Raw genomic sequence first — 12,512 nt, 5'->3', positions numbered from 1 at the left:
AGAATTGGGGATACATATGTTTACTTTTGGTGGTCTCACGTTGAGCTCGGCTGACCATATGTCGTTGGGCTGGTTCCTGTAGTTCGAGGCGGGGAGGGGAAAGGTTGGTGCGTGGGGTCCGACGGGGCTTTTGCGTGCAGTGTTGTTTATGTCCACCTTGCAAGGTTAAATCGAATCGATTCGCCGTGTCTCGCGGTTATGAGGGCCTTGATCTCTTGGTCACATCGTAGAAAGGAAAGTGAGTAGAATGAGAAGAGATGAAATGTGGGCTGATGATATCTAATTAATGATTTGATCACCTTGATTGTTGTAGTTCTGCTAATCATAGATGATTAGTAATTCTATTGATAGAAATGGGAGCTAAAACTTGGGACATAAGGAGTCGCTTACAGTGCTTTTCTGCAAAATAACCACTAGCCAAAAGCCTTGCATGTCTAGATACGTGGGTTAATTTATACCCACTGGTCGGGTAAGTCTTGCTGAGTATTAGTTGCTTAGGGTTTGTTGCAACCATACTTTTATTTCAGGGCACACAGACGTGGATTTCTGCCCTTGCTGCGTCAAATTTATCCGCCGGGATGCAGAGGGGTGGGAAGTCGTGAATCGAGACCCCTAGGTTAGAGAGTTGTCGGGTTGCACACTTAAGGGCAGAGTTGCAGCCCCTCAGATTTTGTTGGACCGGTCTGACCGGTCGGAGGGACCGGTCTGACCAGTGTCTACGTGGGGAACCCATGCACACCGGTCTGACCGGTGGAATGCACCGGTCTGACCGGTGGTGTCAGGCTGTACCTCTAGGGGTAGTGCAGTATAGTCTTTTCCTTGGCATAAATTCTAGTTTTAATAGTTGGAAGACTTGTATATCAAATATGTATTTAAACCCGGTTTGTAAAATTATTGTATTCGAAGTTGGTTTGTAAAAGTGTGTTATCCTATTATGTCAAGTGTTGTATTTTCAAGTAATTGTCGTGCTTATACCATCTACGTCCACCTTCGCGTGGGACTACCGGTGTTGTTTCGATAGGGCCGTGGGTTGAGAAAGTATCGCCAAATTAAACCATTAAGCTAATACGTCCGATGTGTTCAAATGACGGTCATTACGCTTAATTTGGAGTTTTAATTTAACGGTTCCATCACATGGATGAGGAATATGAAATCCTGCAGTGGGAAGGCCCTGGGAGTGGAGCTTGATTACCATTGCCATGCTCCTAAAGGAGAACCAGATTCTTTCCATTGCTATCAGGATCTTTACAGGGCATGCTAACGTTGCTGAATCTCACAGCGCAAGAGTATGTTCATGAAGAGAAAATTGCTATTTTAGGACTCCAAACGAGCGGCTTCGCTAAAATACGACTTCTAACATCGGCTTCGTTAAAATAGGACCCCAAACATTTGCACTTCATTTTCTTAATGACCATTGTGGTATTTGATCTATTCTATCTACCGATTCATCCACGACCTCTCGGCCCGAGTACGAATTTCGTTCCCGTCGCGCTGGGAAAGAACATCGCCGCACGCCGCCCCTCCTTCCCTTGCACGCCGCCCTCCTTCTCTCCCTTCCCTCTCAACGCCGTGAGTACTCCATCGCCGCGAGACTCCTCTTGAAAACTAATGTCTGCAGCAAAGTATCTCGAGGTAGCACTGGAAACAGGATCCGTTGAAGAAACAGCATGGCAAAGGGGCACCCGATAGATCTGAGCACTTGATCCATGGCGGCGGCCTCCGCTACTTGATCATGGCAGCCTCTGGGGTCTTGCCACTGATCATGTCGGCGACCTTCTGGCAGCAGAGTTTCGCAAATCCATTCCTACGCGCGAGCGCTAGCGAGCTTCCCAGCGATCGATTAGACAGCGAAATCGTGCGTGGGCCCTATAGGTGCCTTTTCTCCTTTTTCGTTTTTCCTTTCTACTAGCGTCCCTTCCCGGATTCTGGCTTCGTAGCGCGCGACGCGATAGCGGCGCAAGCTAGCTGCTGTCTGCGTACATATGTTTTTTTTTTCTGTGAGAGGATGAGTACTATGCTTATCGTGCATGTATATGAGATTGTCGTGGTGCTGCAACCACGGTCGGATGGCGGAACGCACCCGCCCTAGCCCAGAGGGTGTGTACTCGGGGGGTTAGCTAGTCTTAGATCGATCTCCCTCAAGAACACAAGGAACACAGCAGGATTTAGAGTGGTTCGGGCCGCCGGAACGTAATACACTACGTCCACTGTGTGTTGTATTGCCTTCCCACGAGAGTGAGGAGGTGCGAGAGCTTGAGTCCGTCCTTATGCATCTGTGTTCTAGCGGGTGTGCTCTCCCTTTTATATGTCCAAGGGGAGCACGTACACTGAGCGGGACCCCGACATGTGGACCCGGCGATGTATTATAAACTACACTTTGGCCTTCAATGGCTCAGATCCGGAGATCTTGTCGTCGGCTTCTGTGCGTAGCTTCTGACCAGGGATGGTCTTGAGTTGTCCTGTCAGAGTAGAGTCTAGACTTTGCAGCCGCGCGTCGAGGTCATGATGAAGCGCCGAACTACTGACTCAGTCCACTGTAGCAGTGTGCACTGTTGCTCCAGTCAGTAGCTGGTCATCATGACTCGTCGCCCATGGGCGCGGCGCTGCGTCTTTAATGCTTGCCTTGGTAACTGACGAGCCGCCTCGGTAACTGGCGATCCACAGTGTGGACTGACAAAAGCTGCCCCGTGCCCAGCGGCAGCAGAGCCTCCCTCACCCACCCGCACGGACCCCGACATGTGGACCCGGCGATGTATTATAAACTACACTTTGGCCTTCAATGCCTCAGATCCGGAGATCTTGTCGTCGGCTTCCGTGCGTAGTTTCTGACCAGGGATGGTCTTGAGCTGTCCTGTCAGAGTAGAGTCTAGCCTCTGCAGCCGCGCGTCGAGGTCATGATGAAGCGCCGAACTACTGACTCAGTCCACTGTAGCAGTGTGCACTGTTGCTCCAGTCAGTAGCTGGTCATCATGACTCGTCGCGCATGCGCACGGCGCTGAGTCTTTAATGCTTGTCTTGGTAAATGACGAGCCGCGTCGGTAATTGGCGATCCATAGTGTGGACTGACAAAAGCTGCCCCGTGCCCAGAGGCAGCAGAGCCCACCTCAACCACTCGCACTTAATGCGGGTGGGTGAGGGAGCTTCCAGCGGAAGGCTTGCGCCCGCGCCCGCGTGACACGTGGCGGTTCCGGACCCCTCCCGAGCAGCTAGCTGAGCCGAGAGCTCACGGGGGTCCGGATAGGCACGTGGAGGTCCAGGACCCATCTGCGGGAGTCCGGATGGCACGTGGAGGTCCCGGACCCACCTGCGGGGGTCCGGGTCCGCGGCCACAGGTACTGAGCATTTCCACCTCTAGGACACGTGGTGACACCGGATCCGTCCCCGAGCGGGAAGCGGGTCCGGGACCGTTGGTCCGGTGAGATGGAGTCGGACCCCAGGGGTCCGGCTGCTCAGCTCCTTAGGGCGTAGTTACGGATAACTACGCGAGTCTTGGCACAGTAGGAGTGGGTACCCCAGTTGCAGGGTACCGACAGAGATACACGAGCCTAGTTGCTAGTTGGAGTCCGTATCCTTTTTGTTTACCTTTTTTATATTGTATTTCCAAGATGATCTTTTGACAAATATTTTACACAATTTATGCTAAACAGTTATCTTCGGAACTTGTATTTTTACAAATTGTATGACAAACTTATATATCAAAGTTGTGTGAGAAGTTTTTTTTTAAAGTAAAGTCTATCACCGGTCCCTAAACTTGTGTCTCTGTGTCATCCCGGTCCCTAAACTCACAAATCGATCGTTCAGGTCCTCAAATTTGTCCATCTGTGTCATCTCGGTCCATAAACTTGTTCCACTGTGTCATCCCGGTCCATAAACTAGAAAATCAAATGTTTATGTTCTCAAATTTGTAATATTCACGTGAAAGTTATGCTCAAAACTATCCCTTATTAACTAGGCTAAAAAATTATGAGTAAAATTTGTACATGTTGTGAAAGTAATGTTAAAAAGTTACCACATAAAAATTTGATTGGAAAAAATTATAGATAAAAGTTATGTATATTGTAAAAGATGTGATGAAAAGTTATCACAACTAGTTAATATCTATCTAGAAGAAGTTATACATATATATAAGTTGTAAATTCTAAAAATGTGTAGAATAAATTTTGCAGAAAAGACAAATTGCATGTTGTCCGATGGAGCGCTCGCAAAGGTGCTGGCGCGCGTGCCTATTAGCATAGCCCGAAAAAAGACTCTTGGAAAGCTCGTGAAAGAGAACGGGTCTGGGTGCGTGGCAAAATGTTCGGTAAAAAAAATCGCGCATGACGATGATTGGTGCACATGTGCGGAAGGGGAAAATTCAGAAAGAGAAAGATACACAATGTTTGGTTTCCAAAAATAGTATGTAGGGGCATGTCTGAAATCGTTTGCCAGGAAGCCTCCTGGCGAGCGCGTGCGGATTAGAAATCCCCGGTCCAGCAGCGCCTTGACGTTGAGGTAGTTGGCGGCCAGCAGAAGGTCGTACAGCGTGTTCTTGTCGACCTCGACGAACGCCTTGTCGAAGCTCGCCAGATCGACGCCATCGTCTTTGCCCGCGTTCGAGGAGCTCCCCGCGGACTCCGAGCCCGCGGCGGCGGCGGCCAGGCGAGGCGGCGGCGCGGTCAGGCGGCGTCTAGGGCTGGGAGGGGCAATACAGTCATATGAGAAAAAATATATGTATTTAGATTTATCAAATGAATTAAAATGGCTATAATGTCATGTATTTTGAAGTCCAAATGTTTGGAGACCTATTTTAGCAAGCGCATGTTAGGAATCCTATTTTAACAAAACCAGTTGTTTCGGATCTTAGACTAGCAATTTTCTCATTCATGAAGTGTTTCCTAGTTGAAACACATAACTTTGCTTCAAAAACAAAAAAGTGCACCTAAGGAGCCCTGTTCGCTGCAGAGGTGTGTGTGCACCGCCTCGACTTGGTCTACTGGTTCTTCCTTCCAGATCTGAAGCTAGAGAACATAATGATGGGACCACCACTAAATTCACAAACCTCCGGCGTGTATCTGTGAAGAAACTTGCGACAAATTATAGTGGCCTCCATCCAGTATAGGTTCCGTTTCTTCAACTTCAGATACGTTAAACAACATTCATCTAGCTGAGCTCTGCGTAATCAGAATTGGAGACAAGTTGAAACTTGACGTGTCCATCGCCATTCGCCAAACATGTATGGATGCTGCTCAAGGTTTAATTTGTGTGCCACTGTTCACCTTTGGCGTGGTTTCTTACGAAAGATCTTAACGTAACATCCGACTCAAAATTTCGTTTACGTAAACTATCTTTTAAAGAGAAGAAATACGCCTTCGCTATTGTTTAACGGGACTCGATGGTTCCAAGTTGTACGCCTGCCGACGGGATCATCTATCTCCACACACACACACCAGACGAATCATCTATCTGGCCTCCTCTCTCCGCTTCCTGCCTTCCTCCCCTCCCTAGACTCTAGGAAGCGGCGGCGCTGCCGCTGCGGTGTGGTAGGCCAGAGCGAGAGCCACAGGCTTGGCCCAGCCATGGCGGCGCACGCGACCATCCCCTTCTCCTGCTCCTCCACGCTCCAAACCCTATCCCGCTCCCTCTCCTCGCGCGGGGCCCTCCACCACCGCCGGGGCTTCCTCCGCCTCCCCTCCCTCGCCGCCCTCCCGAGGCTCGCCCGCGCCTCCCGCCCCTGCCGCCGCCACGTCTCGGCGTCTGCCGCGGCGTCCCCGAACGGCGCCTCCGCCGAGGGGGAGTACGACTACGACCTCTTCACCATCGGCGCGGGGAGCGGCGGCGTGCGCGCGTCGCGCTTCGCCTCCACGCTCTACGGCGCGCGCGTCGCCATCTGCGAGATGCCCTTCGCCACCGTCGCCTCGGATGAGCACGGCGGCCTCGGCGGCACGTAAGAGGACGCACCTCCTGGTCTCCATGTTTTTTTTTGCTTGGTTTGATCATGCCATTGCGACAAAATTTACTTCGGTTTTGCATCTGCCGTCCCCACAGTTGAGCTGAACTTCTCGTGGAATGATTCTCACTAGAGAGTGATTGCCTAGTAAATTGCTCTCCAGTTGGAATTATTCCACGAGAAGTTGGGCTGAATTATGGAACAATTCCGTTGCATTAAATTGTTAGTGCTCTTTGGTGATGAATGTTTCTGTTGGTGTTGGGACTACACTACTGCAGTACTATGTGCATTACTAGTACTTTTTGACCAAGTATGTGGACTAATAAGATTTAAAGTTACCACACATCACAATGGCATGCTATTTTTTTTCAGAGTCTAAGGTATTATTGATGAAGAATGTTTTTTCATGCAATTGTGATGGTGTTACACGAGTGGTTGAGCCACATGATTTCCACATGAGCAATTTCTTGTTATTCCAACCTTTGTCCAGCAGCAAATATTTTTCATATGAAACTCTGATTGAATGCTTGAAGTTTTGCTGTTTCTGACTTCAATGTTAGTTGATGAATTCGATTGGCTGTAAAAACAATGTATCAGCTGCAGACACTGTTTTGTGTTACCTGTGCCACTGTAATGTAGCCTGTCTCAGCATTGCTCCACCATTTGTCATTTATAAGAATTTTGAATATCAGAACTGAGACTGCATTCGGTGACCCCTTTTACTAAATGTCTACAACATGCCTTTTCTGTCTAAGATGTCTATTCTTGGTTGGTTACCATTTAGCATAACACATTTTTCTATAAATATCCTGTGGTTTGTATATTCTGTGTTTGCCAATGATTTCTGGTTCATGTCAATATTCATGAATTCAGTTCTATGTTTAGCCTTAAAATATGTTTTACTTGTTGACTTTTGATGTATAGCATAACACCTTTTCTTCTTGAATTACAGATGTGTGCTTCGTGGCTGTGTTCCAAAGAAACTGTTGGTGTATGGATCCAAGTATTCACACGTGTTCGAAGAGTCTCATGGCTTCGGATGGACATATGACACTGATCCGAAGCATGACTGGAGCACTCTCATAGCCAACAAAAATACAGAGCTGCAGCGCCTAGTTGGTATTTACAAGAATATCTTAAACAATGCAGGAGTCACACTAATTGAAGGCCGTGGAAAGGTTGGGTGATGTTTGTGTATCATGTTATATTTTGGATAGAGTAAAATGCACCGTGGGCACCTGAACTTGTAGCGCTCTGTCAAATAGGTCCATGAACTTAGAAACCAAACATCTAGCCCCTCGAAACCATGCAAAACCGGGCTGGACCTGGGGTGAACGGGTTCGCAAGTTCGGGGGGCTAGATGTCTGGTTTCTAAGTTCATGGATCTATTTGACACAGCGCTGCAAGTTCAAGTGCCCACGGTGCATTTTACTCTTTTGGATATGACTGTTTCTGAAATGAATACCGTATAGGAAGGTGTATCTGCTTATCTATTGTTTTTCTTAGTGCAGATAGTTGATCCTCATACTGTTAGCGTGAATGGTAAGCTCTACACAGCTAAGAACATACTAATTGGTGTTGGTGGCCGACCATCGATGCCAGATATCCCCGGAATAGAGTATGCTATAGATTCGGATGCTGCACTGGATTTGCCCTCAAAACCTGAGAAAATTGCAATAGTGGGGGGCGGGTATATTGCTTTGGAGTTTGCTGGCATTTTCAATGGCTTAAAAAGTGACGTCCATGTGTTTATTCGGCAGAAGAAAGTTTTAAGAGGGTTTGATGAAGAGGTGAGCATATATTTAGAAGATCAAAGATAGCATTGATAACAAATCAAATGCTTTACTTCTGTGCTTATTGTTCTCTCCCCTTTTTTCGGACAAACAGGTCAGAGATTTCATTGCTGAACAGATGTCTTTAAGGGGAATCACATTTCATACTGAACAGACCCCTCAAGCTGTGACTAAATCAAATGATCTGCTATCTTTGAAGACCAATAAAGAAACTATTGGTGGGTTCTCACATGTAATGTTTGCAACAGGTCGTAGACCGAATACAAAGGTTAAGAGCACTTGCAGTTCGTGAGATCTTATATATATATATTTATTGATGCATTCATTCCAATTCCTAACACACATGCTATCCTTTTAGAACCTTGGACTAGAAGAGGTGGGGGTTGAAATGGATAAGAATGGTGCGATTGTGGTAGGTGAAACAATAAATGGTGTCGAGGTTATCTGATTTTGTTTCACTATGTAATCTTGTGAGCTTTTGCAACAATTTTGTGCTAGGTTGATGAGTACTCCCATACCTCAGTCGATTCAATTTGGGCGGTGGGAGACGTTACCAACAGGATTAACCTCACCCCAATTGCATTGATGGAGGGAGGGGCATTTGCGAAAACTTGCTTTGGTAATGAACCTACCAAACCAGATTACAGGTATAGACATTTATCATGTTTCATCATCATAACCTTGAACGCCACATATTTGAGGGAACTGGTTCTTTTGTTATAGCATCAAGGCTACTGAACCATTTGACCCTGGATGAGCCCATCTGGTGAAATTGAATTGAGAATTATCACGGGCACAGTATCCTTTTTATCACCTGCCACCATGCTGACATTCATGTTGTGATCTTTCTGTGTCCTATATTTGAGCATGCCAAGAGTGCCATTTTGCATCCTTGTGCCTTGATTCATCATAAGTTGATTTTTGGGGTATTCAGGATCTCTCATAATGTTTGTCCTGCTGATTGCTCATTTTGCTTATGCATCCAGCCACACATACTCTGAGCTATCTACTGCACGAACCGCAATTGGTCTCCCTATTTTGTTGATATTAATTGAGTACTATTTCATTGTGGATTACAATTTTTGACAGAGCTGTACCTTCTGCTGTGTTCTCCCAACCACCAATTGGACAAGTAGGTCTTTCTGAGGAGCAGGTGATTATACATGGCATGCATCTAAGTATTGTAAGTAATTTAATATACAAAGGAAGCTAATATATGCATATTTTCACAGGCTATTGAAGAGTATGGAGATGTTGATGTATTCGTTGCCAACTTCAGGCCTCTCAGGGCCACTCTCTCTGGACTACCTGACCGTGTATTAATGAAGATTATTGTTTGTGCTACAACAGACAAAGTTGTAGGAGTGCACATGTGTGGTGATGATGCACCTGAGATAATTCAGGTCTGCATGAGTTCATGCATCTTTGCTTGCCATTTCTTTTAGGTTCTCGACTTGGTTCCTGAATGTACACGTTCTATGACAGGGGATTGCAATTGCTGTTAAGGCTGGCTTGACAAAGCAAGATTTTGATGCCACTATTGGCATTCACCCAACATCTGCAGAGGAATTCGTCACGATGAGGAATGCGACTAGAAAAATTCGGAGAAGTTCTGCAGATCAGGTCCACAATGCCATCCTGAAACAAAATTTTACCTTGGCATACTGGCATATTTACTGGGAAAATATTATTTTTTAGAATAGTTTGCTTTCTACTGGAATTGTTATTGCTTCTCGTATTTTATATGATTCATTACACCTTTTGCCCATGCAATTGCAGGTAGAATCTAAAGATGAGGTTGCAACTAAGTAGTAGATATCATTCTATGTAGGAGGTAAGCATATAGTTCTTTTAGATTGCCGGAAGCTAATTTGTTCTTTGCTTATCTCAGAGCAGTGGCAGTGTTGTCTTAAACTTATTTTTGTTATCAACAGCTTGACACCTCGATTGATGAATTTTATTTGGGATTTTGGTGTTCTTGCCCCTGTTTCACACTCAAATGGTGATTTTACCCCTATTTTTTCAACTTTGCGACTTTACCCTCGCTTTTTGGAAACAAAGGCACCGTTTGCCCCTGGTTTTAACTCTGTTAGTTGATTGTCCACTAAAAAAAATAGAAACATTTGATAAACATTCAGAGCAATAGGAAAAGACCATAGTACCCTTAATCCTATCCAAAAGCTCCTTTCTCATCTCCTTTCTCACACCCGGACCCTCCCCATACAACCCTAGCGCAGACGGTGGCGGCGGCAGGTGAGAGGGCGGCTCGCGCGGACCAGGAGTGGAGGGCTCGCGCGGACCAGGAGTGGAGGGCTCGCGCGCGCGGCAGCTCAGGCGCGGGCGAGCATAGGCGGGAGCGCGCAGGCGGGGGAGCGCGGCCACCCAGCGTGGGTGGGAGTGAGCAGGCGGGTGCGCGCCGACGGGAGTGCTCAGGCAGACGCACGCGGCCTCCCTAGCACATAGCTGCTGGCCGCCGCCCCGAGCGCAGCGCCACCTCGCAGAGGACCAGCGCTGGCTGCTGCTAGTCCACGTGCCCTGCTGCAGCTGGCTGAGCGTCTGGCCGAGCAGGCACAACTCCTGCTTCTGCAGGCACAGGAACAGAAGAGAGAAGAGGTGAAGACCCAGAAGCATACCGAAATTTCCAATGCAAATTACTCCCTCAACCCTGGAACCAAATTACTCCCTCAATTTGGTTTGAATTTTCTTAAGAAAATTCTTTTAGACCTGTTAAAATGTTGTCTAATTCTTCTATTCAAAACAAGGGTAAAATCATAAAGTTCACACAATAGTAAGGGCAAATCTGCAAGGGCAAATTAGTCTTTTTATACAGATTTAAACACCGTTAACTGGCTTTCATGGAATAGGGGCAAATGCTTCCTTCATTTTCAAAAAGTAGGGGTAAATTTGCACAGTCTAAAAAGGAAGGGCAAAATCACCATTTCACATCGAAATATGGGCAAGAGTGGCAAAGCCCCATTTTATTTAGGTGTTTGGGATTTGAGTTTTAGGGTTTATTTCTCAGGCTACTAGTTGGAGTCTGGACTCTGGATGTTAGTACTGAATGAAGTGTGGTTATTGTCATTCTATTTCTTTGAATTGAGTGATTGACATAAATTCATAATTTGCAACTCCCTGTTGTTTTTCATTTGAAGAAATACCGCTGTTATTATTTTTTTCTTTGCCGGCATTGTCTCCAAGTTTCATTTATTTTGCAGGCATTGTAGGAGTAGTATTCCTGTTCCAGGACAAAAGCAGAATGTAATTTTGGAAATACACGGGTGAGTAGCAGTACGGCTAGCAGTTTCTGAGAAATCCATGTTAGCAAACTAGCGAAGGTGTATCATAGAAATGACCTTTTTCTGTCAGCTTGAGCCGTTGCCCTATGTCTTCCCATTATTTGAAATAAAATGCCGCAGATGTTTGTCTTACAGTCTGGAAATTTTGTAATAAGTAAGGAATGCTGCTTCATGAGCATTCGGTTATATTTGTCAGGCACTTAACAATTTTAGGATGATCTTAACATTTATAAATGTTTCTTGTACAGAAAAAAAAAGATTATGGTGGGGGGTATGGCCCTGTATCTTGCTATCGTGCACACATTGTAGCTTCCTTATCATTAGACCCAAGTTGGATATTTGAATTTTTACACGGTTTTTGTTGTGGATCTCCGGTGTTATAAATAATGAACTTAACTGAGAACCAAGTATGTTTGTATACCATGCACGCGGCACGCCTGTACCGTACGTAGGTGTATGTGTGCATGGGTTTGAACGTTGAATGTCTGTGCCATGCTTCGTTGCCTGTCGGGCGTGTCAACTTGAACTGGTCGCAGTCTGATAGCTCGGGTAGGGAGTCGTGCATATACAATGGACTTCCCCTCGGACTGTGCCACTGCCGTACTGTTCCGTATCACACGGTGTTTGGCTCGGTTCTATCGATCCGGTCTTGTGTTCTTGGCGCGTGCATACATACGTAGTTACTTTGTAATCTTGTGTATGTTTCAAGTTTCAACCAACACGGAACATACTGAGTAGGTACGTTGGACTTTTACTGTTCCACAAGCACAGGACGGTCCGACGGTGCTTGTGTGTACTTGCTTCTCATGACCTAGTATCACGGTCACACTTGGACATCTGTGTGGCAGCTAGCTGGGGGGCGACTGAATTAGATCCCTTCAAACTGTGTGTCATTAGTTCAAATTAAAGAAACGCCATGAATATATCGATTCAAAAAAAAATTTGTTCAAAGCGTGCAGCATAGTCAGGAAACGACAGGTCCGCACAGCTGCACCGTCAAGTAAGATCTGACTGGACTTTTTTTTTTATTACATGCCATTCCTGTACAGTTAAAAAAAAGCGTGCAGCATACTCCATGTGGATGCATGTCATCAGCGTACGTACATGTGCGGCGCGCGTGATCGATCGATTAAACGTGCATGGGTTTGAACGTTGAAACCTGTCTTGGTTGCGGCCTACATACCCTCTCGGGTGCATGTCAAACTATAGAATCAGTCGCCGTCAAATAGCTGCGTTGTGCGACTGTGATGTCGCGGTGGAAACAAGAAATCAGTGTGGAACGCCGCATATCAGACGTACGGACTTTCCGCGCCACACGCTGCTTATTACAGGCTTGGGGTTTGGTCGGTCTGGCTGTGTGCTTGAGGCGTGTGTGTATGTGCCTCCCTTCGTCGAGCAAATATTGTTTGTTTAGAAAAATTCTGACATATTACTAATAGTGGAAAATAATCATATTATCCCTAATTAACTATAGCAGTCGTGATTGAAAACCACGCT

General features: G+C 46.3%; 1 protein-coding gene across 1 annotated transcript; it reads left to right on the top strand.

Moving 5' to 3' along the window:
• Positions 1-5,423: 5,423 nt before the first annotated feature.
• On the top strand, positions 5,424-11,307 carry LOC120689761 (glutathione reductase, chloroplastic-like). The gene is made up of 11 exons (XM_039972159.1): positions 5,424-5,923; positions 6,879-7,104; positions 7,438-7,716; positions 7,814-7,987; positions 8,078-8,131; positions 8,218-8,366; positions 8,809-8,872; positions 8,952-9,122; positions 9,205-9,342; positions 9,499-9,553; positions 10,935-11,307. The coding sequence occupies exons 1-10, from the start codon at positions 5,556-5,558 to the stop codon at positions 9,529-9,531; spliced, it is 1,656 nt and encodes a 551-aa protein (XP_039828093.1). The 5' UTR covers positions 5,424-5,555; the 3' UTR covers positions 9,532-9,553; positions 10,935-11,307.
• The last annotated feature ends 1,205 nt before the right edge of the window (positions 11,308-12,512 follow it).

This window comes from Panicum virgatum, chromosome 9N (genome assembly GCF_016808335.1).
Source record: "Panicum virgatum strain AP13 chromosome 9N, P.virgatum_v5, whole genome shotgun sequence".
Lineage (NCBI taxonomy): Eukaryota > Viridiplantae > Streptophyta > Magnoliopsida > Poales > Poaceae > Panicum > Panicum virgatum.
Note: the sequence above shows the minus strand (reverse complement) of the source record. Positions and strands in the feature narration are given on the sequence as shown.

Excerpts from the sequence above, each read along its gene's own strand:
- LOC120689761 (XM_039972159.1), top strand. The coding sequence starts at position 5,556 with ATGGCGGCGCACGCGACCATCCCCTTCTCCTGCTCCTCCACGCTCCAA. Across the intron at positions 7,105-7,437 it reads TAATTGAAGGCCGTGGAAAG|ATAGTTGATCCTCATACTGT; the intron begins GTTGGGTGATGT and ends TTCTTAGTGCAG. Across the intron at positions 8,367-8,808 it reads CCTACCAAACCAGATTACAG|AGCTGTACCTTCTGCTGTGT; the intron begins GTATAGACATTT and ends AATTTTTGACAG.